At 42.9% G+C, this 27,433-nt stretch overlaps 1 protein-coding gene across 22 annotated transcripts in view; it reads left to right on the top strand.

Moving 5' to 3' along the window:
- The window catches only part of MAGI1 (membrane associated guanylate kinase, WW and PDZ domain containing 1), a 332,909-nt gene that overhangs the window by 255,032 nt on the left and 50,444 nt on the right, over positions 1-27,433 (top strand). For 11 of the 22 annotated variants that reach the window (XM_062008012.1, XM_062008011.1, XM_062008016.1 and 8 more), the window contains exons 4-12: positions 540-746; positions 3,613-3,823; positions 7,311-7,393; positions 10,509-10,547; positions 14,791-14,848; positions 17,071-17,159; positions 18,028-18,120; positions 21,557-21,739; positions 22,784-23,404. In XM_062008012.1, coding sequence (XP_061863996.1) covers positions 540-746; positions 3,613-3,823; positions 7,311-7,393; positions 10,509-10,547; positions 14,791-14,848; positions 17,071-17,159; positions 18,028-18,120; positions 21,557-21,739; positions 22,784-23,404 — 1,584 coding nt within the window. The remainder of the gene's footprint in view (positions 1-539; positions 747-3,612; positions 3,824-7,310; positions 7,394-10,508; positions 10,548-14,790; positions 14,849-17,070; positions 17,160-18,027; positions 18,121-21,556; positions 21,740-22,783; positions 23,405-27,433) is intronic. The other 11 variants (XM_062008025.1, XM_062008023.1, XM_062008022.1 and 8 more) reach the window with 4 other exon arrangements.

The raw sequence follows: 27,433 nt of genomic DNA, 5'->3' as shown, positions 1-27,433 counted from the left end.
TTTTTGACAAAGTTTTCTTTTAGAGAGAAACTAGGTTTTGCTTTTTAAATGCAACATCCGCCCTAGAAGAACCTGTGTGTTAAAGCAGGGCATCCAGCCTTTCATCACTTCTCTGGGTGATGGCAGTCATGAATTTTTTATTTGCTGCAGGGCTCACTCCAGATCTGCCACAGCATTGTGTGGGTGCACACATGCAAAAAGGCTACTAATTGAAATTCAGATGTAACGAGATAAAGTTTTGCTATTCACCACAACTGCTTTTTGTTTTAGCACTTGTACGCTCAGTGCACCTAAACAATGCAACCGTTGCTTCTGCTTTTAGATTCAACAAGAGTAACTGAAAAGGCAAGAAATATTTCTGTGCCTGCTCTAGAGATGAAATATGCTCCCCCCACCCCCAAATGGGAATGGCATGTGCTGGTTTATTTACTTATGGGGAGGGACATGGATTTTGATGGAACTGAAAATAATAGAAAATAGAAATCTTGCTTCTATAAACTGTTCCCTTTTGAAGATGCAAATATGTTTCTATTGCCTAGGTAACTATTATGGAACACCCAAGCCTCCCAGCCAGCCCCTCAGTGGGAAAGTGACTTCCACCGATGCTTTGCAAAACCTTCAGTCTGGATCCAAACAATCGACTCCAAAGCGAACCAAGTCTTACAATGATATGCAAAATGCTGGCATAGTGCATACAGAGAATGAGGAAGAGGATGATGTACCTGAAATGAGCAGTAGCTTCACAGGTAAAACACAACAAAAAATTGCTGTCCCTCAGTCAGGATGCATCAGGAGGGTTTTTGGAGGGGGGGGTGGGGGGTTTGAGGCTTTGTTTTTAATGGGTCTCCTGCAAAGCTGTCAGTCCCATGGAGAACTGGCCAACAACACCTGAGTGTCCAGATGTCCAGACATGGAGAATCACACACACAGTTGCGTCTTCTAGAAAGGCCTCATGGGATTGAGCCAGATGAGACAAAAAGGGGGAAATGTTCAAATCCATTAGTTGCAGAATGTTCAAGGAAGAGTTGAGCTATGCTCGAGTCATAAACAGTGTGAAATGGATTACATTTGAAATTAATTATTGCTCCTTCCTAAATACATTGCTGTCCTTTCCCCATCCTTGCATCTAGAGATTCCCATCACAAGTAATTGTTAGATGCCCTTCTCCAAGGTACCTTCCAGCAAATAGAGGGCTGCTTGCTGCAAGAAATGATGTCTGAAGCATGAGGGCAAACTCTTTGTTTTGTGAAGGCAGTGTCCTGCTGAACACAGACCTCAGTCCCACCAGGATTACCATTGCACATTGGCTTAAAGACCTCTGGAAGCTTTTGCAATCTAAATTCAGAGTGCAGTACTGTTGGAGAACAGTTGAGTTTCCATAAAAATCAATAGGAAGTTTGTGAAGCTCTGAGAAGCCAGAGATCTTCCCCATGTCCACAATCTTATTATTTGTTAGCACTAGAGCACTGTGTCCTCAGCTCAGTTTCAAGCATAGAATTCATCTTCCCAGCTCCCTTTGAGCTAGGGACTTGGCAAACACCATTAACCACACCTTCAAGCCCTTCACAGCTGCTTGCTGTGAGTGCTCACCATCACTGGTACTTGATCCTCTGTCCCCTGGTCCCTTCCTAACACTGACAATTTTCCTTCCCAGCTGCTCATGAGTTGTAGGAGCTTTGTGTCAATTCCTACCTGCCAAAGTCCTAGCTGTGACATCTGTATAGAGCTTTAAAAGGATTTAGGCTGAGGTTTCCTTTTGACCCTCTCTGGACCAGCTTTCAAATGACTTTGAAGGTTGTGCTCTGTTTGGCTGTTACCTGTTACCTATTTCCAGCCCAAATCACTCCTGATTTGCCTGAGCCCTCCAGGCTGGGGTTTCCATCTCTGTTTAGCATCTTGTGTTCGAAGTTTTGTGCTGAGGGTAGTTGCTCACATGTTGTGACATGGCAATAACCTCGGCCCTTGTCACAAGATCTGACTTTGGGAAGAAGCTGGTGGGAGGTGCTGTTTGACTTCCTTACTGTCCCATCTCAGTTTGGTGCCCCTGAACTAACTTGAGCATCATTCCTCTACTTTGTTTTCCTTCCCCAGATGAAACACTGGAAGGTGCTGCTCATTTGTCACAACGTTATCACACCCTGGCCCCTTGCCTCCATTAAATGGGCACAGAATCAAGAAAAGAGTTATTTCTCATATAGCAAAGTGATTCCTTATGCTTATTTGATATGTGTGTTAGCTATATTAAAATGCTTCTACTTCCCTAGAAGACCTCTTGGTGACTTGTGTTTTCTAGACTTTGGCATGTTTACACTCGCAGTCTTAAGCTGGCGATGATTCATTCATTCTTTGTCTTGTCAGCCTCTACCTAAAAATATCGAGCACCAGGAAGACTAGAAAGCAGGCAGCTGAGGGTGCTGGTATAGTCTAGATCTTTTTCTTCCCTCTCTTTCCAGTTTAATATTTTCAGTATGTTGTCTTTTTGTAACAGCAGCACACAGTCTAGAAATAGTGCACACCTGCAGTTAATAGCCCCTCCAAAAGCCAAGGCTGTGGGCTGTGAGTTGAGGAGGTCTATGGTCTCCCAACTTGGCTGAGATCTTGGCTGTGAAGCCCTTTCAGTCCCATAGTTTGGGGACTTGGTAGAGTGTGACACTGATCTCTATGTCTTTAGCTGAGTGTGTTGCTTGCTGTGTGTACTAGAGGTTGCTGGTCTCAGGTGATTTAGAAGTACTGCCATAGATTTTTGATGCCTACAAGAACCAAACAGAGAAAATCCCTCTGGTAGACACAAGGATAATTTTAGAATTTGTCTGTTGTTGCCAAAACCTCTCTGTGAAGGAGTTAGGGGCACAGACCTGGTTTATGGAGAGCATCTACTGTGATTAGGGGTGAAGGGAATGAGCAGCAGTGTATCATGGATACAGCTCAAAACTGCATGGATAAAAGCATCAGAAATGTTTCCTTAGAGAGAGGAGGGCCAGATATGTCATAAAATACTCCTGAGTGACTTTGACTGGAAGGATACAGTGATGAGCTGTGGAATAAACCTCCTCAGACAGCTGGGATGGGCACTTGTGAGCAGCAGTGTGTGGACACATGGTATAGTTCTGACATGTATTTTACTTTTTAAATTAAAACCCACTGCACTAAAGACATTCACCATTAGCTTGTTGACTCTGAGCTTCTGGCTACCTTCTGCACTTGTAAAAATCTCTCCTTTTGATATTCTTCAGACAGGAAATTTTATTCTCCTAATCCCCGTCCCACAATTGGCACTGCAGGAGCGAACCTATAAGCCTGCTCAGAAGCTCACTGAACTCATCTACATCAGTGAGCCCTGGCCACAGCCAGCTTGGAAGGCTTTGGTACCTCAGCAGGGCCTATTAGAGTGAACACGGTAGCTGATCACAGCTTCTGATATATGCTGGCAAGGCAGAAGTGTGTGTGGGCAAAGCAAGCTCATCCCTGCTGGCAACAACACTGCAGAATCTCTGCCCTCAGTTCATCTGTTGCTGTGTCTTACAAATTAAAAAGCAAGGAGAGGAAAACTAAAAAGAAGAGAAAAATAAAAAGACTGACTTTCAATTTTCTTTGTGCTTGTTTTTCCTACAGCAGAGTCTGGTGACCAAGACAAGCACAACACGCATATCGTCAGAGAGACAGCCCCACCGTCCACCATTGATAGCCACACCAACGTTCCCACCACGGAACCATCTCAGAACCTCCCTCAATACCTACCTCCTTCTGCTGAGGACAACCTAGGTCCTCTGCCAGAAAACTGGGAGATGGCCTACACCGAGAATGGAGAAGTCTATTTTATAGAGTAAAGCACATTTTTGTTGTTATGATTCCAACTCTCTCCCTCTCTCTCTGGGTATAAGTAGACCTCCATGGGTGCATTTTGTGTGTGTATGTGTGTGTATTCAATATGTAGTGTATACAGCTATATTGCAGAGCTATAAGTTCTTTACTGCTTCTGAGGAAGGGGCTGCATTTCCTGATTGGATTAGCATCCAAATGACTCCTGAGTTCAAAGGCAGAAGGAATTGCCTGTTTTATAAGGGTAGTTACAAAAGCAATAGACACTTATAAAATATGAGCCAGTTGTTTTTGTGGGTAGAATGAAAGCTCCTAATTGAAAGGGCTGAGACTTCATTTCTGGAGCCTGCCTCTGTGCATAATGCAACAGAGAGAATTCCTCTGGTCCTGTGCTCAGGCAATAGCAGAGCTGAGGAATGGACTTTGTGTGTTGTCCTCTTGTCAGAGCAAATGGGCCAAACGTGTTAACATGCTCCAGTGGTTTGCAGAAGGCAGAGCTATGTGCAGAGTAGGCAGAGAAAGTTTGCAAAAGTAGTACCTTGTGCTCTGCAGTCTTTGCCTAAGAGCTCAGTTTTGTCAGCAGTTTTACGATGATATTGATTTTTTCATGCCATAAATAATAGTCTCTAATTATACTTGTCTGGATTTATTGAGATGGGACTAACATATAAAATGTGACCTGTTAGGGGAAGAGATTTCTTGCACAGAGTTTAGCTAGACATTAAAATTCAATTAGCTCTTGAAACTCAAGCCCTTCGTGGCCTAAGTAGAGGATGGAGGAGAGGAATTGATTTTGGATTTGATGGTCTGTTTAACACAGTCTTGGAAACTAAGGTTCTCTGTTTACCAGAAGCCAGTGGCCAGTCAGTACAGAGGACGCTCCTCTGCTATTGCCCCTCCAGACAATTATAGTGGATTAGGGTAGTAAGGAGGAGAGTCCTGCTCTGTAATCAGGAGGGGACTTTTGGATAGGGCCAAGGAAAACTGCATCAGAGATTTTCTCTTGACTGGAATGGCAGGGGAACGCATCATAGAGGAGTGACAGAAGGTCTGAGGAGCTGGGAGGACTGAGAGCACTGCAGCAGCTCTTCACCAGCTGGGAGAGGGCTGCTGTAAAAAAGCTCATTTTCCAAGGCACTCTCAATTACCTGAGGAGGCTCCAGCAGCCCCTTAGTGTGAGACAAAGTCTAGAAGGCACAATGCAAATACTCATCAGCTGCATATCAAATGAAACTGAAATGTGTTCATTATCCCCAACACGGTGTTCTGCCCCTCATTATGTCCTCAGGGTGCCTCATTCTTTGACTTATTTTCTGGCTATAATGTATATAACACAGCCTGAGTAACAACCCATCCAACCTGCTGTTTTCCTCCCTTGATGAGGGCAGATGACGAGCACTAAATGCTGCCCAGGCAGCCAATTCTTCCCTTTTTTGTCCCCACGTTGGCTCCTGCTTTCCTTCTTAACAGGTGCTTCACCCAGGGCTTCTGCTGCTGCCATCAATTTCCCCCAAACTCATCCCTGTGGCTGCTGTATACTCTATGCATGTGTGTTCCCTTAGCAAGGCAGAACTGTCGCATCTTCAATAGTTTGTTAGACTTTTTCAGGATCATCGTGTCATACGGTGGAAAAACTGCATGTCTGACATGAAAATCTGATTGCACACCAGCTGCTTCCTTCCTGCAGTGCAGATTGACCATTTTGAGGATACAAATGCATAGGAGGTGATTTTGTGCAAGAACACGTTAGTATGGATGCAGCGCTGAATGACTGCAGTTCTGTTAATTCTAAGGACACCCTGTGCCTAGAAACAATTTAGTCTGATTTGTATCGAATTAAGAGAGCAAGCTAATGAGCTGTGTGGACCCAGGCTTGCTCAGATATCTTTACTGTCATCTACAGTACTCTGGTTTAGCACTGGGTTAGTATGGGAGCGTCTGAGCTGTTTGCACACACTGGCACAGGGCTGGTGGGGCCAGAGCTGTGTATTGGATAACTGCTCCTGATGGTCTGTAGCTGAAGCAATTTCCCTCTTGAGATACATTTCTCTGGTGTTTTAATTGGGATTTTCATTACTCAAAGTATCCCAGTCCCTCATTACCCTGCATGTAGATTGATGCATGTTACAGGTATTCCCGTCCATCCGAGTGTATGATCAGAAAGGTGTTTAGCTAAATTTCGTGCGCCTCAGCAAACTCCACTGTTGTGAGCCTTTGGTTAGTGAGACAAAGTTACAAGAAATATGCAGATATTCTATTGCTCTCCTCCCACTGCCCTCTTTCTCAGCTAGACCACAGACTTTCTTATTTATAAGTTGGCAGAACCCCTCTGCTTTATTGCTATTAATTTGCCTGACTTGCTGAATTTCTGCCATTCAGTTTTCTGGTTGGCAACTAATTGCTCTGAAGCCTACAAAGGGATTAAACACATTTGTTCCTCCTGCCTCGGGAGGGCTGGGTAATAGGATGTGTAAAACAAGGACCTTTTATTTACATACTTGGATACCAGAATCAGAGCAGTCCCCTCTTCTTGCAGTGAAGCACAAGCTTGCTGATCAGTTGTTAGTTCCTCAGGAGTCATAGCCCTCATTACAGCATTTCCAGCTTCATGAGACTGTTGTGAGGCTGAGGTTAAGTTTGTAAACCTCTCTGAGACCTTGAAGGAGATGTAAACAGCATTACTATGGTATTGAAACTTTAAACTGTTAAGCAGTGTTAAAGGCTAAGCTAGATAAACGATACCTCAGGGACTGGAAGGATATCTCTGCAGGTTATGTCTAAGATTACATCAGGTTGTAGAAGAAGCATTGTATTACAAGATTGTGTATGCAGATGAAATGATGGGGGAAAATAATTTCTAGAGGAATGCATTTTAAACTTGTTTACTATGGATCCCTCACTGCTGGGACTGACATTGTGATACTGTCAGGGGACTCGTAGAAAGGAAGAGTTGGAAATTAAGCCATTCAAATTACATCAAAGGCTCTGACAGAACATTTTTGACAGAACATTTTTATTTGTGTAATTAAAAAACATTCACTGGAAGTTTTGGTTTTGGCTAATGCTTGGGTCAAATTTAGACAAATGTCAAAGGGATTTGGTAGGAACAAAGATTACTGCATGGCTTAGGGAGGAAGAACAACTTCTGCCTTTCTGTCAGGAGGCAAATGGCTCAGAGACAGCTCCTGGAATTAGGAAACAAACCACCAAGGACAAAAGTTTGGAAATTGGTATTATAATATTGCAGTTTTCACACACATCCTTCCAGTCAGGAATGCTGGTTTTCACTTTACACTTCAGTGTTTTCAATGCCAAGATTCTTATGATTTGTTAAGACTGGCTTGCAAAGCATCTGATTGTAATGCCATTTCCTCTGAAGCAAAAGTATGCCTTCAGGTTTGTTGAATAATAAAGAGGATATATACTTTCGTGTCGCTGATATTCAGCTCTGCTTTATTAACAAAGGTCATATTTCCATTTCTGGTTTCCAGCCATAACACAAAAACAACATCTTGGTTAGATCCACGGTGCCTGAACAAACAGCAGAAGCCTCTAGAAGAATGTGAAGATGATGGTAAGAAGCTGAAAATAGTGAAATAATATTGAGTTTGATCTGTGGCTTTCTTCCTTTCCTTGTCCCTCTTTCTAATAACCTGTGTTCAGAGATTGGTCAGTTTGTTTTTTTACAGAGAGACAATATCTGTTATGTTGTAAAATCACTGTGGATGTAAAGTAGCCACTGAGATGGCAGATGATGTAACAGAAATCAGAGATGATAGAAGTGAAAGGCCTCTCTTTTTGCAAAGACATTTGAACAGTCACTGATGCTGAATGAGGTCCAAAACTTTCTAATGTGCTCCTTGGATCGCTGTGTTAGGAGGAGAGCGACTGAGTCTCTTTGTGCTTCACTGTGTTACGCTTCAAACACTTGCTTTACCTGAATTAAAAGAGTGATGGTATTTTCTTGTTTGTGCAGAAATAACTCAATTGCTTCACTTCTGTTGTTAAATTCTGACACTTCACTTAGTGTTATGTGTGCTGAAAAAAGAAATCCTTTTGAAAGTGTAGCTTTTTGCCACTGAAAACTTACACTGGTGTAATTTTGTATTCCTTGAGATGTTGGAAATGCAAGCCACTGTCCAATGTAGAGCAGCCAAACACAAGACTGCTAAAGGAGATTCTTTCCCTGCATCTTTTAGGAAATGCTGGAAGAAAAAGGCAGTCATGATGAAAGTAACTTAAATGTTTGACAAAACCTGTGTGGAAATTTTGGTCTACTGACCAGGAAAGGTGATGGTATTCTAATGCATCATTTTTGTTGTGGTAAACATATCTTAAATATGAAAGGGTTTATGTCATCAGTGTTGGTGCTGTCCTTGTAAAATTAGTTTTCATAGTCTGATTAACCTCCTACTGGTGTGAGTCAGCCCTGTAAGAATTATAATTTTATTCTGGAAGAGAATCAACTCAATCTCTTTTTACTGGTGGGTTAAAATCTGGCCTCCAGAACTGCTGTTACTATTTTCAAAGATGCAGTTTTTCAGCTTCTGCTTTCTTTCAAGTGTGAGATGTTGCAGGAGGTGAGAATTTTCCTGTGCACCCTTTGCTGCTGTGATGAATCTGTTCATCAACCTCCTAGAGCCCAATGCAGCATAGCCCCCAAACCACAGGGATGTGCAAAGCCCAGGCAAGAAATGAACACACTGAGCTGCTGCTTGCTTCAGGTCCTTAGCAACAGGCATTGTCTGTGAAGGAGCAAGTGGAGGGAGCTGGATTAATGAAGACCCTGCTCTGCACCTAAAAATGGATGCGTCAGTGGGTAATCAGAGCTGGAACAAAATTAAATGATGGTGTATGCCTGCAAAGCTCCCTCCTTCTTGCAATTTATTGCTGACAATTTGAAGAGGAGATTGCTCAGTCTCAGCATAAGCTTTCCTCTTGCAGAAGGTAGTCTCCTACTACACTGATAGCCCTGGTGATGCCAACAAGTGGGTCATTGTGCCCCATAATCTGAGCCAGGGCAAGGCGCAGCTGGTAGGACGAGTCCATGAGGGGTAGCTGAGCTCCTCTGTTCAACTGTCACAAGTCTCCCCACAGAAGGGAAAGTCTCTTGTCCTCTTAGCAATTATAAACCAGACATTGGAATAGTTTATTTTACTGGGATTAGAAACATTCAGCTGATATTTTTGTGTTCATTAAGTTCACATTTTGCAGACTAATGGTATTTTTATTTACCAGATCATTAAAATCAGCTAATTTCATCTTTTCCCCACACCACTTCATTCACTGAGTTGCTCATTCATGAATATTTTTAACATTCAGTAGTTAAACCAGATGCTTCATAGGTACAGCAGTGCACCACACTGTTTTGTTTGGCTGCTCTGCTCTTGCTCTGCACATAAGAGTAATTATATTTCAGAAAACAATGTGAGCACAAAGAACAGAGAAGGTTATTTTTACTGCATCGTAGAAGCTGGACATTTTTGGCAAGGGTCACTGTTGGTTTATTTCCACTGGAGTTAGTGGGGCTCCTCTGTTCTGTTCGTTGTGTGTGTGCGTGAGTTTTCAGGCTTGGTCCCATCCTGTTTGTGGTTTTTATAAATGTTAGATGTCATTTCAGATTTGTTTGGGTTCAGTTGCCTTGTGTTTTTTCTTCATCAGGATATGTGTCCCTAACAAGTTTTTGCTCGTTTCCAGTTGTTTAGGCTATGGAAGGAAACTGAGGTTCATATTTCACGCTCATGGTCTGGTAGAATAAATTGCAACAGGTCATGGAAATGCTTTGTAGGTGTCCAAATTTTCTAAAGCAATGCTGTGACACTACATCTTCTGTTTGCTTCTATCATTCATTTATGTGGCTTATACTTTACTGTTCTAGGTCCAAGATTGTTTTTACCATCTTTGTTCTGGTTTTGTCATCATCGTTCACTTTCAGACTGCATTATTATTATTTATAGGCTAAGCAGTACTTTAATCATCTGTGTCACTGTTAACTTATGCATATGGAGCAGATAATGATAAATGGAGCAACAGGGAATATTGATGGCTTTGTGTCTTTGAAAAATTGTATGATCTTTGTCCCAGGTGCCCCACTAAAACTGGTGCATTCCTGTGTGTGCCTCACCAGTGCATCTGGGCTTTTGGTTGTGGGCCTGTGCTTCTGCTTAAACGCGGCACTTCGCTTCATGTCTGTCTTAAATCATCTGAGTAGCTACAGAGGAGTCAATTGGAGCTTGTACACACATAAATTTACGTACTTTCTTGAAAACCTTGCTACATTAGTTCTTATTTAGATGCAAGGTTTTCCTCTCAGAATTTTGCATTAGTATTCAGGTCTGGCCTCTGACAGATCCGTGTGTCTGCAGGACGGATTGCGAAGGTCGGACCGTGCAGATCTGAGGGAGAAGCTTCATTGTACACAAATATATTACTTTGCCATATCAGACTGTGGCATGGAAGTGGTCAATTGATACAGATAGTCTGTGAATGCAGGAACCAATTCTTTCATTATCTACATCAGATCCATCAATATTCTGATCACTGAAGTGTGGTAAATGGAAAGCTCAGACTCGATCTGTAGAAAATTAGTGCCGGTTCTTCTGTTTGCTGTAGGGAATTTCTTGCTTGGTGCTGGTATCTGAAAATTTCTTTTTAATTTTTTTTTCTCATTTCCTGCTCTTCCCTTGGAGAAGAAGGGGTACACACGGAGGAACTGGACAGTGAACTAGGTAAATCATCCATCTCTCGTTTTGATGTTTGACTTTTTAAGCCTTTAATTACTTCCTTTCTTCTTTGTGTCATTTTGCATCTTTCAGTTTTTTTCTTTCAACAAGCCTAATTTATCAGCAATACCTCTCTAGCACACAAAGCATTAAACTTCCCCTAGCTTCAGATCCACAGTGTTTTTCTTACGGATTCAGAGACTGATGTAAGCTAAAGGGCCTCAGTCTTGCAAAGTTGATTCGAAAGTGCTTCTTCCTGGACCCTGAAAGTGATGATTTTCAGTAATGTGGTACTCTTTTGTTTGCTGCACCTTTTTTGTGAAGGATACTGTCTTAGTATCTCATCTCCACGGTGCTCATTCTGTTTATATTGATGGTGGAGGTAGTTGTTATTTCTGTTCAGCCGTTCTCTAGTGCAGTTGGAAAGCTGAAAGACATAAGGGTGAAGAGGATTTTATTTCCACTAGGTCTATTACAGCTTTTAAAAAAGGCTATGTTTACAGTTTATAGTTCTGCATACTGAAGGATTGTATTACCAGAGAATTAACCTCTGGTTTCTGTAATGACTTCTGTTCTACTTCCTACTTCTATGCAACTGATACAGCATAAGCAGCCAGCAGCTATTGAGGGGATTTTTACCACTACTCCAGTACCTGTTCTTCTGGATAATATGCCTGGAATAATGTTGGAAGCCTGACTTCTTTTAGTGTAAGAATTTGAAAGAAATGGTAATTTAAAGAATGCAATCACTTCAGTGGTACGTTAGCATTATGGGCAGCTCATATGAATAAAGAGCAGCAGACCAAGTAACATCAGAAGTAGGCTGATGCACACCAACAACCTACAAAGCTTTCTCATGAAAGTCTTCACAAAAGATGACTTGAAATAAAGAGAGAGGTTTAAAAAAGGCAAATTTAGAGGCAATAATGAAATGGAATTGTTCCCTTCTTTCAGTCTGATATCAGGATCTATCTAGTGCGACAGAAGAGCTATAAAAATAGATGGAGGGAAACTCATTAAATGATAAGGCCAACCCCAGTTCCACAGACACTTACATACACAAATGTTTTGCTGGAACATCATGAGATGTTCCCTTTGTTCTAATGCAGATAAGCTTTATTAAGCTCGCAGACCATCAATATGCTGTTCAGATTTGCAAATGTTGGTGTGTAAAGAAAGACATGTTCAAATGGCTCAGTTAATTACAGCAACACTGGGGGGAGGGCATGACCTGTTCACTAACCATACCATGGGTAGTACAAACTGATTGGCACCAGATATTTACCTCCTTAGCTTATCAATAGTTTCTGTTCTAAACACAAGAAAATTCCAACTTGAAGTGCTTGCACAACTTCTGGTTTTCCATAGAGGTGAGTTGAATACAGAGTTGTAGGACACCTCTTTTTATCAGAAGATTGTATGAAAGGACAGAAAAAATTAACCTTTAGAGTAGAATTTGACATACTCTTGGACAAATCCTCCTGGTTTCATGGGGAGCACTAAGAGCTGAATATGCTGAGATCATCTCCAGCTCCTTTATAGTGATACCTGGATGTGACTGAAGTACCTGGTAGTTGGAGTTCTTTTTTAGGAATCCATCCATCCCCTCTGCAGGGTAGGATACTAAACAAGAGCATCTCAGTAGGAATCCATGTATCTACCCCAGGCTTAAAAGTGCAAAATTGGATATTTGTCCATTGAATTTACCTGCTGACAAATGCTCTGAGTCTGCAGTGTGCTGCGTGGATGACCAAAATAAAAACCATGTGGCTCGCTCAGGCTCCTAATGATGCAAAATGCTTTTGGAAATCTCATATTCATGCTAAAATCTAATGCCCTTGGTCATCTTCAGTTTGACAGGAGAGATAGAGAAGGCAGATGAATAATTTAAAGCCCCTGAGAAGGTAGGCTGTGCAACATGGCTATAAAGAATATTGCTTTTTTGCTTTAGAGAACTTTCAGAGACTTTCAGAAGTCAGAAAGTGCATCTACGTAATCAACAAGTTACAAAGGATGCAGTTTTGTGTATTGTTACTTCTGCAACTGTAGAGATGTGTTCCTTAAATGGAAAGCTATAGAGGTAGAAAAATAAACATATTTTGGCATGCTACTATTTTTGGAGTTAGGAAAGTGCTGGTTTTCTGACCTGTGAAAATGCTTTAAACAAAAAGTAGATTTTTAGTATCAAAACTTTTTGTGAGTAGAAGTAACAGCAACAAAAATTGTTTAAACTTCAAAAATAGAAAACACTTCATTGTCCAAAATAGAGAAAATTAAATTAGCAGGAAAAAAATGTGGGAAACTCATTTTAAGGCATTTGTGCATTATTTCTCCCTTCCCTCATTCACTTATTATTTTCCTTCCACCCCCAGCTTGGTCTCTTTACCATTTTACTTCGACCGTAGTGCAGGGAATTGAATGGCTGCCACAATGTGAGATGTTCTCAATTCCATGCTGGGTCTTAATTGCACTGCAACTCTCTAAGCCAGTCCCACAGTGTTTTGACTGTATGAGTAGCAAACCCAAGAGTTCCCTTGGCAAAAAGACTTCCAAGGTTGGCCTTTGGCTTTCAAACTTTTTTTGACGTACACTTGAGCGATGTAAAGGAATATCTGGTTCTGAAGTGTTCATTTCAGATCAATCTGCTGATGAAATTGTGGAGTATTTTCATGCCCAAAAGCTAGCACTGGCTTGCATTTAATTGCTTATGTCTCAAGGAATCCAAAGATGGTAAACCCAGTAAGAATGAAGTAATGATAAGAATGGAAAACCTACCTTATATCTGCAAATAAGGGATATATGGAGCAAAGGCCATGAAGATCCACTTTATCTCATCTCCACTCAATTCTGAACACAAGTGTGGACTTTGAGTAATTAGTCTGTGTGCATTTGTATAGATTCTGCTCAACTCCAGTCAGGAGATATTTCTTATGACAATGTGGTAGAAATCTATAAACTCACAAGATAGTTACATTAATTCTAATTAGTGGCTGTTGTTGGTAGTATTGGCTCAGCATTTGATACTTTTAATGACAATAAATTTTTGCATTTGATAACAAACAAACCTAGATTATTTACTCCTGGTCTTGACAATTTAGTGATGTGTTTTGAGGAATTATCATGCATGGGGTATTTGAACTTGTGTTATCTGAAAATGGCTTTTAAAGAGTGTAAACATGGGTGCAGAGTCTGTGGGACCACACTTGCATAGTCCTTAGCATGGTGGAGCCTTCTTTCAAGCTAAATCACAGTATTACACAAACACACTGCTCTGTATTGTTAATAGGATGGTTATTTCAGGAACCCACAGACAATGGGAACGTTGTGTTTAAATGAGTGGGACAAGGATCAGGCCTTTAAGGAATACATACAGCCTGAATAACCCTCAGTTGGATGTTGAAGTGATTTTATTATATTCACTAATTATGGTTAAAGTACTATGTGCAGTCTAGAAAATGAACAGGAACAAGTGGATATGTTTCCAAATGTGAATTTCATCTTCACAACTGGTTTTTGTTAATTATGCCAATTAAAAAGGAAATCTCTGTTACCTGTAATTACAGCAATACGTGTTTTTACACTAAGCTCTGTGCAGTGAGATACACTGTGTGTGCCAGCCCTGCTTGGGTGGTTTCCATAGGCCAAGTGTTTAAGTTGAATTCACTTTGTCCTGTTTAAAGATATGCTCTTGTGTTGGGCTCACAGCTGAGTGAAGAGGTGTAAATCCCTAAGAAAGGAGTGAAAAAAAGCCTTTTCTCATTAGTAGTGAACACAAATGGCTCAGCCCTGGTTCAGGAGATGAAGGTGGTTTCCCTGTTGCTGTGCTACAACTGCTTCCCATAATCTTGCTCATCTTCATAGGCAGGTGTTGAAATGCCTCTAGCCTGTTGCCTGCACCAATTTCCGCTGCAGTGTTCCATCCAAGGCCACTTTACTCATAATGGTGAACCCAGGAGGGTACTTGAGGCACTCCCAAAGGGAAATTTATTAATAACTTGTTCCTTTAATGCAAAAGGAAAATCTAAGGCTGACTGGTGTGGGAGCCTTCCCACGGATTCGCGAAGCAGCACTGGTAGGACTGGCTCTGACGTTGGTGCTGTGCTATGCCAGCCTTTAAAACGAGGCTGTGGTCGTTCTGAAATGTTCAAAACAAAGTCTGATCTGCTGATCACTGTACACTGAGCAGGAGTAGCTGTCTGTCAAAAAAAAAAAGCATGAGAGGCTTCAGTAATGCTTTTTCTATTTCCAGAGTTGCCTGCTGGTTGGGAGAAAATTGAAGATCCTGTATATGGTGTCTACTATGTAGAGTAAGTGCTGCTTTCTGGTTCTGGTGTGGCTATCAGGTGCAGGAAGGCTTTCCTCCTCAGCAGTCTGTGTGCTTTGTTGGTAGCATCTCAGGAGGAGGAGACCCTGGCCCCTTACAGTCTGGGGGCTGCTATAGGAACTGGGAGAGGGCAGCCTTGCCTTGCTGTCCCCCATCTTCTGGCAGGCTCTGGCAGCAGCACCCTGGGGTGGGAGTGGGCTCAGGGGAGACAGGACAACCCTGGGCTTGTGGTGTGCAGGAGCCCCAGCACCTCACAAAATGCTTTTATCCAGAGAACATTAACAATTAACTGAGTTTGATCCCCGTCGTGTAGTGCCATGATCAAAATAGGAGTGTGCAAAACAGAACACCAATCCAGTTACAAACCAGGAGACACTCAAAAGGAGGAAAGGATGAATCTGTGTGACCAAACAGCCATGGCAGAGGTTCCTGCATCATGCTGTGGTGTTGTGAATAAAATTACAGGTTTAATGGGAGTCTCTCCGGAATTAGAACAGCTTCTTCTTTATCTGGATGTCACATTGCTCTCCTGGGAAACCAGAGAGCTGAGTTTTGTTTCATCACTGACCCCATAAAATGAATTTTTAATTATGTGTATACTCCTGTCTAGTAGGATGGCTTATGATCACCCTCAGAATAGACATGGAATACAGTTTCTGTCTGCTTTGGCTCATTTCTGACCCTACCATCTGTGCCTAGGGAAACAAGGTTATCAAACTGTGTAATTAAGGCTTGACATTTATTTACCAAAGACATCAAGAATATTTTTCAGCTATTAAATGCTATGCCAAGAGGTCTTTACAGCATTTTTTCCTGTCACTTTATATCCACATGCCCATTAGTTTTGTGGCATTCCTTTGTGATGAAATTGAATTTAAAAGTGTCAGCAATGAGACAGGAGTTTATGTTACTTACTGTCTATAAGATGATTATCATTTGAGCATTTATGTCTGTCCCTTCTAATTCAGGCACTCTATTATTGCACACTAGTTTTTATTGAGAAACAACTGTAAAGTTTCTATCATTTTTAAAGCAGTTATCATTATGTCTTAGCTTTCTGAAGTTACCTTGAGGTGGGAAATCTTTTACAGAACTCATTATTTTTTGTTATTTGATTAGTTCAATATTTTTCCAGCTATCTAATATTGATCTTTAGCAGAAAAAAATCTGAACATAACTATATACAACTGTGATAGAGAATGGTTCTATCATAATGACTTGAAAAAGTGATTGTTTGTTCATTTGGGGTAGTTTTTTTATAAAGGCACATGTGATGAGAGACAGTAAAATAGCAAGTTCTTAACAGTCAACTTTGCATTGGATGTGAAGATGGGCTTTCAGCTAATATAATTTTCCAAGGTCCTCCTGCTCCTCTGCTGTAACAAAATCACTATGGATAAGTTGCTCTTGAACAGAACTGCAAAGAAGCCCCAGACTTGCCCCTCACCGCCCTGGCATCCATGGATGGGATTCATGGTTTGGTTTCATGAGCTAGTTGATCCTCTGCAGAGTACCCTGCTTGTCTGCCATGACTGGGGCTGGACTGCCTTTTTGTTATTCTTTTCCTGAAGTTGATAAGAAGTACTGTCTCTAAACATCCAGGTCAAAAGCTGCCTCATGGCCCTCTGAGAACAGCTGAAGTTTCAACAAATGCTGGTTTCCATGAGGAATATTTGCTGGTGGCTAATTCCAAATACATTTTAATCCATTTCGAGCCCAACTTTTCAACTCCTGGCCTATTGCCCCACAGATATTTTTATGACACCCTATTAATAGTGTGCATCAATCAGATAGCTGGTATATATGTTTTCAGTTGCTATTTGGGTTTTGTTTGGTTTTTTTAACTTCAATGAGCCAGGGGATGACTGCACCTCTGGGAACCTGGTTAAAGCTGAGATGATATGGGCCTGTCTGTTAGAACACGATCAGACAGAGCACCTTTTCTACTCTAATCTCGTTTTTCACTGATAGATCACTTCTTCAATGTGTTTGAAGGAATTAGCCATTTCTCCTCAAGATACCATATCAATACTGTTTTCCTAAATAGGCTTTTTAGAATAACTAGATGAGCCTTTCTCCACGTACGTTGCTGTTGGGTTTCTTTGGTATTTTACTCCTTTCCTCCAAGGAGTTTCATGTCTGACTATTTCATTCCTGCTTGTCACATAAAGGGTTTCCTAATTTATTGCTCTCTTTTATCTCCAGCCACATCAACCGAAAGACACAGTATGAAAACCCCGTTCTTGAAGCAAAGAGGAAGAAACAGCTTGAGCAACAGCAACAGCCACCAGAAGGTTGGCACTGGCGAGGGTGGGATGGTTGGGGTTTCCATGAGGGAATGTGCCCACAGACCAATGTGTTTGTCCTTCTTTAGTGTTAAAAGACAAAGTGACATGTGTAGGAAAGGTTGCATATGCTCTACACTTAAGATGCAGCAAAGAAGAAAAATGAAGCCATATAACCACTTATAGTCATTTTCACCACACTAAAGGGCACAGATTTTTATTTTAATGTCTTTTATTTCTGGAAGCACACTTGCATTAGAGAAACCCCTCTGCATGAGAGACTTCTTAACCCAAGGCCTGTGGATGTTGTCAAGCTCTAGCATCTGAAGGAATTTCATCATTTTAAACCACTGGTTTTTTCTTTTTCCTTTTTTTTTCCTTGCCTCTTTTTTTTGCTTTCATAATTTTTTTCTTTAAATGAAGCCCAAATACAGTGAGGGGCCTCTGACATTTGGGTTTCTTTTGACACCTTCATAACACCAAGTTATTTCACAACAGTTAATTATCCAAGGGCGAAATAATTTAGGCTTCAACATTCCTCCTGCAGCCCCATCTCCCACAACATCAGCTCTTCTACTTAGATGTCATGAGTGCCATGGGGAATAGATTTCATATAAATGTTGAGACCACTTAGAAGCAAATCAAGTCCTAAGTTTGAATGTGAGATAGGGGGTCCCAGCAGGCAGATCCATTGACCTCCAGAACTGGTTTTAGGACATCCCATTCATTTTATTCCCTCTCTCCGTGACTCCGTTTCCTCTCTTGCTATGCTTCTCATGCCTCCCCTGCTTGAACCCCACACTCCCAGTGTGTGCATGTGCAGGAGCTCCTAGTGCTGTTGTGAAACAAGTAACATTTCCCTCTCTGTCCTCTCTAGAATGGACAGAGGAGTGTCCATCTCTCCCACCACCCGCTGCTCCAAACCATGTTTCAAACAACCAAGAGGCAGTTCGGGAAGCACCAGTGCAAGGTAACAGCCTTGTTAAACCAGTTATAAATGTGCAACAAGTTTTTTTTTATCCTGACAATGACATTCCTTCAGCCCACCAGCACAGGGAATATCTCCATGACTAGTGTCACACACCAGGACACGTCTGCTTATCTGCATTCCCATAAATTTCGAGTCCAGTTGTTTTGAGACTACATTTGTTGCTAAATGCAAGAGGCAAATGAGATGGCTTGCATCATAAAAGGATTGTAGCTGCACTCTGTGTAGCATTCCAAGTCTTCAAAAAGACATAGTAGGTATGAGTTACAACATGAGTGGGATTTAGCAGCAACTGAGGTGGATGCAAGTGCAGGCAGGAGATGATCCTTCTCTACAGAGCTGTATGGATATGAAAGGATTAGGCCTTTACACATTCTAAACTCTGCTGAGTTTAAGATCTAGTGCAGAGGTTTCTTTCTGTTGTCATAGGTCAACTTTCCCTCCCAAAAAGCAGCACAAACTCTCACTGTATTGCACTGTGATTAAGACACAGACTGATCATGTTTCAATTTAAAGCCACGCCAGTGTTCACCCCATGTCTGCATCTGTGGGCAGATAGTTTCATATTCAAGTAGTTTAAGAGCCCTGGAAACTGGTCAATATGTTTGGGAGCTGTGATGTGCATAGGTTGTCATCACTGTTTGGCAGGACCTAGGGAGCGAAGAGGCACAAGCTCCATGGCCACGTTATAGGGGCAAATTACATCATACTTCTGAAAAATCTGACTTGAAGGTCCTCTAGGAAGTTCTGCATGAGGAGGGGATCATAATAGGTCCACAGTATGTGAACTTTGAAGTTGTATGTGTGCAGAAGTACTTTGGGCTTTCACAGCCTTATTTATTAGTGTCGACACTGTGTATAGCCAAATGAACAGGAGATGAATTGCTCCTGAATTTGCAATGTGAGCTGAAACATTGACAGATTAGGCTGCCAGCAAGGGCACAGAGTTCCACTTCTACTTGTTGCAGTGCAAGTGCTCTCTGGTTACAAGTGGTTGTAAGTAGGCTTCATCTTTGGCTACATCTAAATTGCATCATAAGCAAAAGGCATTGCCCTGGTCAGCAAGACCCAGCGGCTAGGAGAGAGAGAGAGAGAGAGAGAGAGAGAGAGAGAATCTGCCTGGAGCATGTGATGGGCTACATGATATTTGGAGGTGCCTTCCAACTCTTACCATTCTGTGATTCTGACAGAGCTGGGAGCAACCAGGGCTCACGGGCTCTGGGAGCTGGGAAATAGTCTTCTGAAGGTGGGCCTGGCAGGGAAGCTCCTGATCCAGACAGCCTTACCTGCCTTGGAGAGCCAGGGAATGCTCTCTGCTGCATGTGGCAGCAAATCAGCCCTTCCAAAACAGACGTGAAATGGTAGCAGTATCCAAAGCCCCCAGCACATTCCCACGGGGTGTTGGAGTGAGTACAGTGGAGTAATCTAGAGTGCAGCAAGGAAAAACGTGATAGGTCTGGGGATGATATCCTGACCACCAAGCATTTGGGGTTAGCCATGTCATCAGAGTGCCCCAAAACCTCTGGCCTCCCTTGGGGACATACCTGAGAATGCCACCTCTGTCTTTTACATTGTCAAAATGAAGCAAGGGCTGCCCAAGCATCTGTGCACAGGGGTGCAAAGAGCCTGTCATGCAGGGGGTGGCTTTAGAAGCCTCACTCAGCTCTCCACTTGCTATCAACTGCCAGCCACCAAAACTGTGCAGCAGCCTTACAGGAGAGTATTAGCCTGTCTACCAGCACCACGGAGTGACACATCCTGGTACTCACTGATGACTCCTCCTTTCTTTCATTCCTTCCTCTTCCTTTCTCAGTGCTGCTCCTTGTTCTCTCTCTGTTTCCCCATTTGCAGCAACTATTTCCAGCTCCCCTGTCCCCCTGCCCTATGCCTTCTCCCACTGATGGCATTGCTGGTGCAGACACAGGTGCCAGTACAACTCCTTGTGCCTCTGGTACTGCTCTCTCAGCTGGGATACACTCATTTAAAATGTGATCCCTTCCCAAAGGCTGTAGGTAGGATGTAGCCTATGGTGCTGCTATCTTGTTACTGCAGGGCAAGTTCACCCTCTGCTTACAGGCAGACTCTAGCAACCTGCGTGTGTTCTACTTGTCTTTAGAATCAGAAATCATCAGAGGACCAAGCCCTGCCTCTCAGCCCTGTTCATTACTTGAGACACAGGGCTGCACTTAGTCAGGGCTTTTTTCCAGCTTGGAGTCCGAGCAGAGCATCTGCCCTTGATGTGCAGGATCACTGTTCCTGTGGCACCCTTCAAAGGCAGAAGGCTGCAAGTCCTCACACTGCCCCCTCATGAATAATTTCAAATATACTGGACTTTTTCCCAGTCAAAGGCCACTACAAGTCTCAAATTCCCTCACTCCCTCAAGGTCTTCTTTCTGAACAGAGGCCCACAGCAGTGCTGCTGAGGTTTTTGACGATGTGCCAGCCCTCCTGGCTGTGATAGGCACTGCTGATCCTGGAGCTGTCACCAGAGGGCTTAGTGACACACTCTATTCCCCTCTAAGCATTAAAAACAATTAAAAGTGCAAAGGTGTTTAGTGTTGGCACTGTGAAGTACAGCAACTATGATCCCTTTTCTGAGCCTGTGCAACATGCTTTGCAAGGATGTGCTTTTGTCTTTGGAACACCTCATTCCCTCTTAACCCTGCTCCCGGAGAGCATTGCCAGCCCTCCAGCACAGCCGCTCTGGTCCCAGGCCGCTCTTTGATCCGTACTTCACAACAGCAGTGTTTCATCCACAGCAGACAAGGAGCAGAAAGGAAAGAGAAAAGACTTCAAACAGTGTCTGAAGAACAGCATCAGCATCCTCCTCTTTTTTACTGGAGGATGTCACAGGGTGGTAGCAATGGTGGGGCTGGGCGGGGTTACGCTCAAGGGTTACGTGATGTCTTGCCAGATCTCAGAAGTTGCTTTTTGCTTAGTGGGTTGGGAGAAAGCCAAGTGGTGAAACACATAATAATATTCCTCTCTGCAGAAACTCTTCACTGCAGTCTCCTGTAGGGCGTATTTGTGCTGCCCCATCCCATTCTTTCTGATATGGCTGTAACCACCTCAGACCAGAGATAAGACACATGCCTAAGCCAGCATTGCCAGCCGGAATATATTCCATTCTTTAAAGCATCATGTTTTCCCCTTTGTAGCCTTGGGGCTTTGGTGTGCACAACCACAGCTAACAAAGTGCCAGGTACATGGGGATTTTGCTCACTCCTTTTGCTGCATTGGTTGGATCCAAAGAGACAAGGGGAGTGTGATGAAGTGAGATGATGCTGGAGTGAAGTGCAATCCTGTCCCAGCACACCACTGTTTGGTCATGTAGGTGTTAGAACGGGGAGAGTCAGAGGAAAACCAGATCAAATGCTTTTGCCTGCCTGTTTATAGTTTTTCCAAACTTCCTACACAGGAAAACCCTTTTTTACACGGAACCCTTCTGAGTTGAAAGGAAAATTCATCCACACCAAGCTAAGGAAAAGCAGCAGGGGTTTTGGCTTCACTGTCGTTGGAGGGGATGAGCCGGATGAATTTCTCCAAATCAAAAGTTTGGTGCTTGACGGCCCTGCAGCACTGGATGGCAAAATGGAAACAGGTACTGATGCTTTATGTCAAAGCACCATCACCTCGGTTTATGTTTTCACAGCTGTTTTTATGTGCAATTCATAAAGGACTATAGCCCTCATCCCCTTTTTGGGGAAAGACATTCAGTTTTCACATCAGCAAGCAGGGCAGTGAGATACATGGAGGTATATGTTCAAAACCTTACAGCAAGGCACTTCATTTGCTGGAATTTCTCTGCAAGTGTGAAAATATCCAACTGGGACTCTGTCAGCTCCTGCCCTCTCCACGCTGACCTGCAGTTTTGGGGTCCCACAGGCTGCAGGTTACTGCTACTGCTGTGGCAATGGTTGCTATCCCTTTGTAGTTTGCATCACTGTTACCTGCTGTGCTACTCACCCCCTCTCCCAAGCTGCTCCCAGGGAATGGGCAGAGGAGTGGGCTAATTTGCATTTCCCTGTGTGGAAGTGCCAAGGACTGGTGTGTTTTGCTAGAGGTCAGGTCCAGCATGATGAAATCCTGTTAGGATTCACCTGAGGTCACAACTCCTCACCTGCAGGTGGAGCATCACAACATTAACATCCCTATGTTGCAGTCCTAGTGTTAAAAAGGGATTTGTAACTTAATTAATACCTGGATTTCAGGCCAAAGTATATCTGAGATATGGCAGCATATTTGAGCAGTGGGTATTGGAGCACCTTCTGTTATAACTCTCACATGCTCTCGGATTTGTTTCTATCGTGTCAGTGTAGCACAGTGTGTAACACTAAGAGACAGGCTTCAGAATAGCTGTTACATGGGCCACATACCATCATTTGAATTCAGTAATTTTTTGCATGAGCCAATTCCATTTTCGCTTTCAAAAATGTTGATGTACATAAAGGCTTTGTGCAGCGAATCCATTGTGTACAGAGGGTTCTTTCTTGCCCAAGTGTCACTTCTCCTTTTCCTTGCAAAGATGCTGCTGTTTGCCTGTGAGTGGGACCTGGGGATGCTGTGGATCAGCTCATATGCTCTAGTCTTCACCTTCCTGGGTTGCACAAAACACATATGCTTGGTCTCTCTGTGTCCTCTGCAGGGGACGTCATAGTCAGCGTGAACGATACCTGTGTGCTGGGGCACACTCATGCTCAAGTTGTGAAAATCTTCCAGTCCATCCCCATCGGTGCCAGTGTGGACTTGGAACTGTGCCGAGGTTACCCCCTGCCCTTCGACCCCGACGATCCCAACACCAGCCTGGTCACATCAGTGGCCATTTTGGACAAAGAGCCGATCATTGTGAACGGGCAGGAAAACTACGACTCCCCAGCGAGCCACAGCAGTAAAACAGGGAAAGTGAATGGCACAAAGGAAGCGAGGCCCAGCAGCCCGGCTGAGGTCTCCTCCAACGGACCCCACGGTTACCCCAATGACACTGTCTCTTTGGCATCTTCGATAGCAACGCAACCTGAACTCATAACTGTGCATATAGTGAAAGGGCCGATGGGCTTTGGGTTTACTATAGCAGACAGTCCCGGGGGGGGCGGCCAACGAGTGAAACAAATCGTGGACAGCCCGCGGTGCCGTGGCCTGAAGGAGGGCGACCTCATCGTGGAAGTCAACAAGAAGAATGTGCAGAGCCTCACTCACAACCAGGTGGTGGATATGCTGATTGAATGTCCCAAGGGAAGCGAGGTCACGTTGCTGGTGCAGCGAGGAGGTAGGTCTTCAAAACTGCTTTCAAAAGGTTTCTTCTTGAGGTCTTTTCGTTTTAAAAAGCATGTCGTGAAAGGCTCACTCTCCTAAGCTTCTCTGGAGAAATGGTTTGTGTCCTGAGGTGTGGCAACTACCCCAAGTTGTCAGTTGTCACTGTAGAAGGTTAAAAGTAGTTATGGTTTGATGTTGCACTGGAGGAGATGTGCATGTAGTTCCCGTGGGCACACACGCTGCACATGTCTTCTGGTAGGGTGGTATGGTTACACCTCCGTTATATAACAAACTCTATTCTCATGCTTGTAAAGGTTATTTTGAATACAACCTGGACATTTCTTGAGCTGTTTTGGGAGATGGAAAAGGCTGGTAACACATTCTGTAATTTTCAGTGTTTAAAATCAGGTGTGTAGTGAAGAGTCACACCTGAGATACAGTTGGGAACAGAGGAGAGAATTTAAACTTCACCAAATTGTAAGCGATCGAAGTGTTACTTCTTGACATGTTTATTTGCTGTGCAATTGGGAGCTGAGCTCATTTTTTTGGGTACATTGCCGAGAGGCCACCACCTACCCAGCAGGCAGTATGTCTGCAGCCCACAGGGGAGCCTGGATGGGAGGTAATGGCATCAGTTCATCCCCAGGAACTCTTTCCCTGCACATAGAAAGTGAATCTGAGGTAGCACAGCCCACCTCACATAGCACACTTTTAGGTTGTGGATCAACATCGGGGCCTCTCATGCTGCAGAGGCAGAGTTAAGCTGACAAGCAGATGCTGAACACGGCTCCCAGCAAGCCCAGGGAGGAGTGTTTGATATAAAAGTGCTTTTCTGATGCCTTTTCTAAAGTGGTGGTAAGAATGTAGTAAGTTAGCAACAAAAGCCAGTCTGTTTTAACAGGAGACAAGATGCTTGCTGAATTTCCAAAGCTGGTTTGTTGTTTATGAAGACCTGTTTCAAGGAACTGAGGACATTAAGTTCTGCAATTAATAGGAGCTCTGGAGAAAGCACTACCTTTCTTATACTCCTTCCATTCCAAGTAATTACTGTGTTTTCCTATTTTCATAGTAAATTAAAAAGTAGAAAACAGAATATAATAAGAATTCTCCAATTTTCAAAGTGTGAGTTCCTTAAAGACTTTGCAGTACTAGAGAGGTTTAAAAAATGCACTGCATTCTCGTGATTAATATATGTATCATGGAGAAAATATGGTTGGAAGAAAAATAGCAGCTATTATTAATCCTCCTGGAGACCACCTATATATCTGGTAACACCATACATTAATTATTTGAATTGTGGCTGACATTTAATAATCCTCCTTATGCCTTGAAGACATAATGAAAAGATTTGATGAGGAAATGAAAAGCATAGTTATTAAGAGTAAATAGTTCCCTGGTAATCTTACTGAATCTCTCTCTTAATTTAATCGAGATACTAACCCCGTGTTGAGGTTTTGCTGTCACCTTCCTAGATAGGTACCATATCAATCTCCTTCAACTGCTTCCTCCTTCTAGGTCCTGACATTTCCATCTCAGCACAGAGCACTTGCAGTTATAAATTTCACGCTTTCGTGGTACAAGCCTCAGAAACTGTGGTGGTCTTGGATCTGTGGTTATTCATTGAAACATGTTTTTCTTCACATTCAGAAGAAAGCTGAACCAGAAGGTGTTCAAGTTGCAGCACAGAAGCCAAGCAGGGTAGGGACAGTAGTAGACCCAGAACCAAAAACAATTGGGTTTGTGTACAGCTTGTAAGATGGAGCTGGTTTAAAATACTCCCAGCTCTCATTGCTGCTGCACTTGAGTCCTTTCTCCTGGAACATTACCTCATGTTACCCCTGCCAAGTCTTTTATCAGAAGTGCCATTCCCAGACAAGGTGCTGCTATTTATTTTGGTCCGATTACAGAAATGGATTTGGCTCTGGTGTGTGATAAGCTTCTTCAGAGCTCTTGGAGCTGTTCTTCTGTAGCTTCACTGTGAGTTGTCCTTTCCTCCTCCTCCCTCTGGTGTCCAGTGAAGAAAATGCTCAGATGCTGTCAGACATCCTTGTATTAGCCTAACATTTGCATTCAGCCAGGCTTTGCGTGAAGCATGCCTGTAACACTGAGGCTGCTGTTCAGAGCTGTCGGAAGGATTTGTCAGAAGTGATTACTAATCAGGCAGAAAAATATCAGAAAGAGGTGTGTAATATATGGGAAAAGCTCTGCCTGCTCCAAGCTACTGGTGTGCTCCCAACAGCGAGGTTTAATTGTTAAAATGCAAACCCAGAGCTGCTGAGAGCAGCCTGTAAAACATTTACTGTGAAGTGTATTGAGCCAAAGCACAGGCTTCTGGGAGCGAGCGAGCCCTGCCATGCCTTGGAGTGAGCAGCAGCAGGATGATTGCAGGAAAGATGGAGCTGAAATGCCCCCTCTGTGTGCTTGGCTGCTCACATGTCATCTGAAAATTGTTTGCAGGAGCAACAAGATTGGAGCAGGGGGATAAATGCTTGAAGAGGACAATATCAGGTCATGGAGATTTTGCTTTGCAGAAGCCCCATAGCAAACTTGCCTTATCTATGTCACAGGTTTTTAATTTTCCCCTTTCTCCTCCCCTCTCTAGGCCATAATTATTTTATTGCTGTTGTTTTCCTGTTTCATCTGTCCGTAGTGCTGGATAAAACTCAATGAGCATGTCTCATGGTTTGGACTTCAGCACTTGAGGGGTTTATAAAGGGCAAACTGCAAGGGGAGGCAGAATTCAGAGCAGATTAGGAAAGCTGCTTTTGCTTAACAAAGCAAGGGGACAAAATTATTGTCTCCAACTGTTAGGAGAGAGAAGAACTAAAGAGTTGGCTGAAGAACAACTGGGTGTTGTTCGTCTGTGAGTAATTTAAACTGGTAATAAGAAAGTGCCAGCCCATTAGAGCCTGTAAGTCACATTGGAGGAGGAATAAAGGCTTTGCTGTTTAAGGGTGCAGCCCAGCACGTTTGGAGGGGATATGACACGGTGCCTGCCACAGCAGAGGAGACACTTGGTAACCCAGCAGGACTATTCCAAGGACTGTGTAACTCAAAGTTAACCAGTGCTACTGGTTACAAGATGCAGAATTAAGTGTGTGGTTTTTGTCCCTGTGCTGCACAATGTGATTAGACATTTCAGTTATTTGAAAGAATTATTGCTAATAATGCCATAAAAGGCACACCTTTATGTTGAATATTTGCAGCTGAAAAGGTTCTTTAACCTTGTACCTACCAAGTACATGAAGTGCTTTTCTCACAAGAAAAAAAAAAAGCAAAGAAAGAAGGTAATAATATTTGCCACTTGAAATCCATTTGTTATTGAAGTCTTGTCTATGCACAGTAATCAACTGAAATAAGCAATTTTCAAATACCTCTCTGTTCTGCACGGATTCTATTCATAAAGCAACATTTTGTCAGAGTAATTTCCCTGCTTCCCAAGGGACTTTTATTCTGAGGGTTGTGTCTATACTGGGATAGGTGGGGGGCTGTTTCAGAACAAGTTATTCTGCAGAACTCCTGTGCTGTGTTTTTTTGAATGCCTAACATCTAACATTTATTTCATCTAACAAATTTGTGTGTCTTATTGACGTATTTTGTGAATTTTGTCAGACTAAATGGGATTCTTTTTTTTCTTCCCCCCTTCCCTCTTTTTCATTTTAGTCAGTCTTCAGGTCGTCCAAAAATATTATGGCTAGTTTGTGCTCAGTTATAAGAATTAAGCTGAGCAGTTTTTAGGCATGTTTGAATGGACATTTTCCCTTCAAAGCTTTCCCAGTGAGAGCTCACTAGCATCTTTGTTCACCGGAAGGTTGAAAATAGCACAAACCTTGAGCCTGATCTACGTAATCCCCTTGAAGATGTGTTCCCACTGCTCCAGATCAAAGTAAAAGCTTGCAGGTGAAATGTCACTCACATGTCATGTGCAAATCAGTGGAGTTTCTAGCAGCTTTCCCTAGTGCCAAATTCACATTAAACTGGGGAATGGAAATCCATCTTCTGAGAAATCTATGATATATTTGCTAGAGTTTCAAAACTGAAT

This window comes from Colius striatus, chromosome 15 (assembly GCF_028858725.1).
Source record: "Colius striatus isolate bColStr4 chromosome 15, bColStr4.1.hap1, whole genome shotgun sequence".
In the NCBI taxonomy this organism is placed as follows: Eukaryota; Metazoa; Chordata; class Aves; order Coliiformes; family Coliidae; genus Colius; species Colius striatus.
This window is presented reverse-complemented; position numbering and strand designations above follow the sequence as displayed.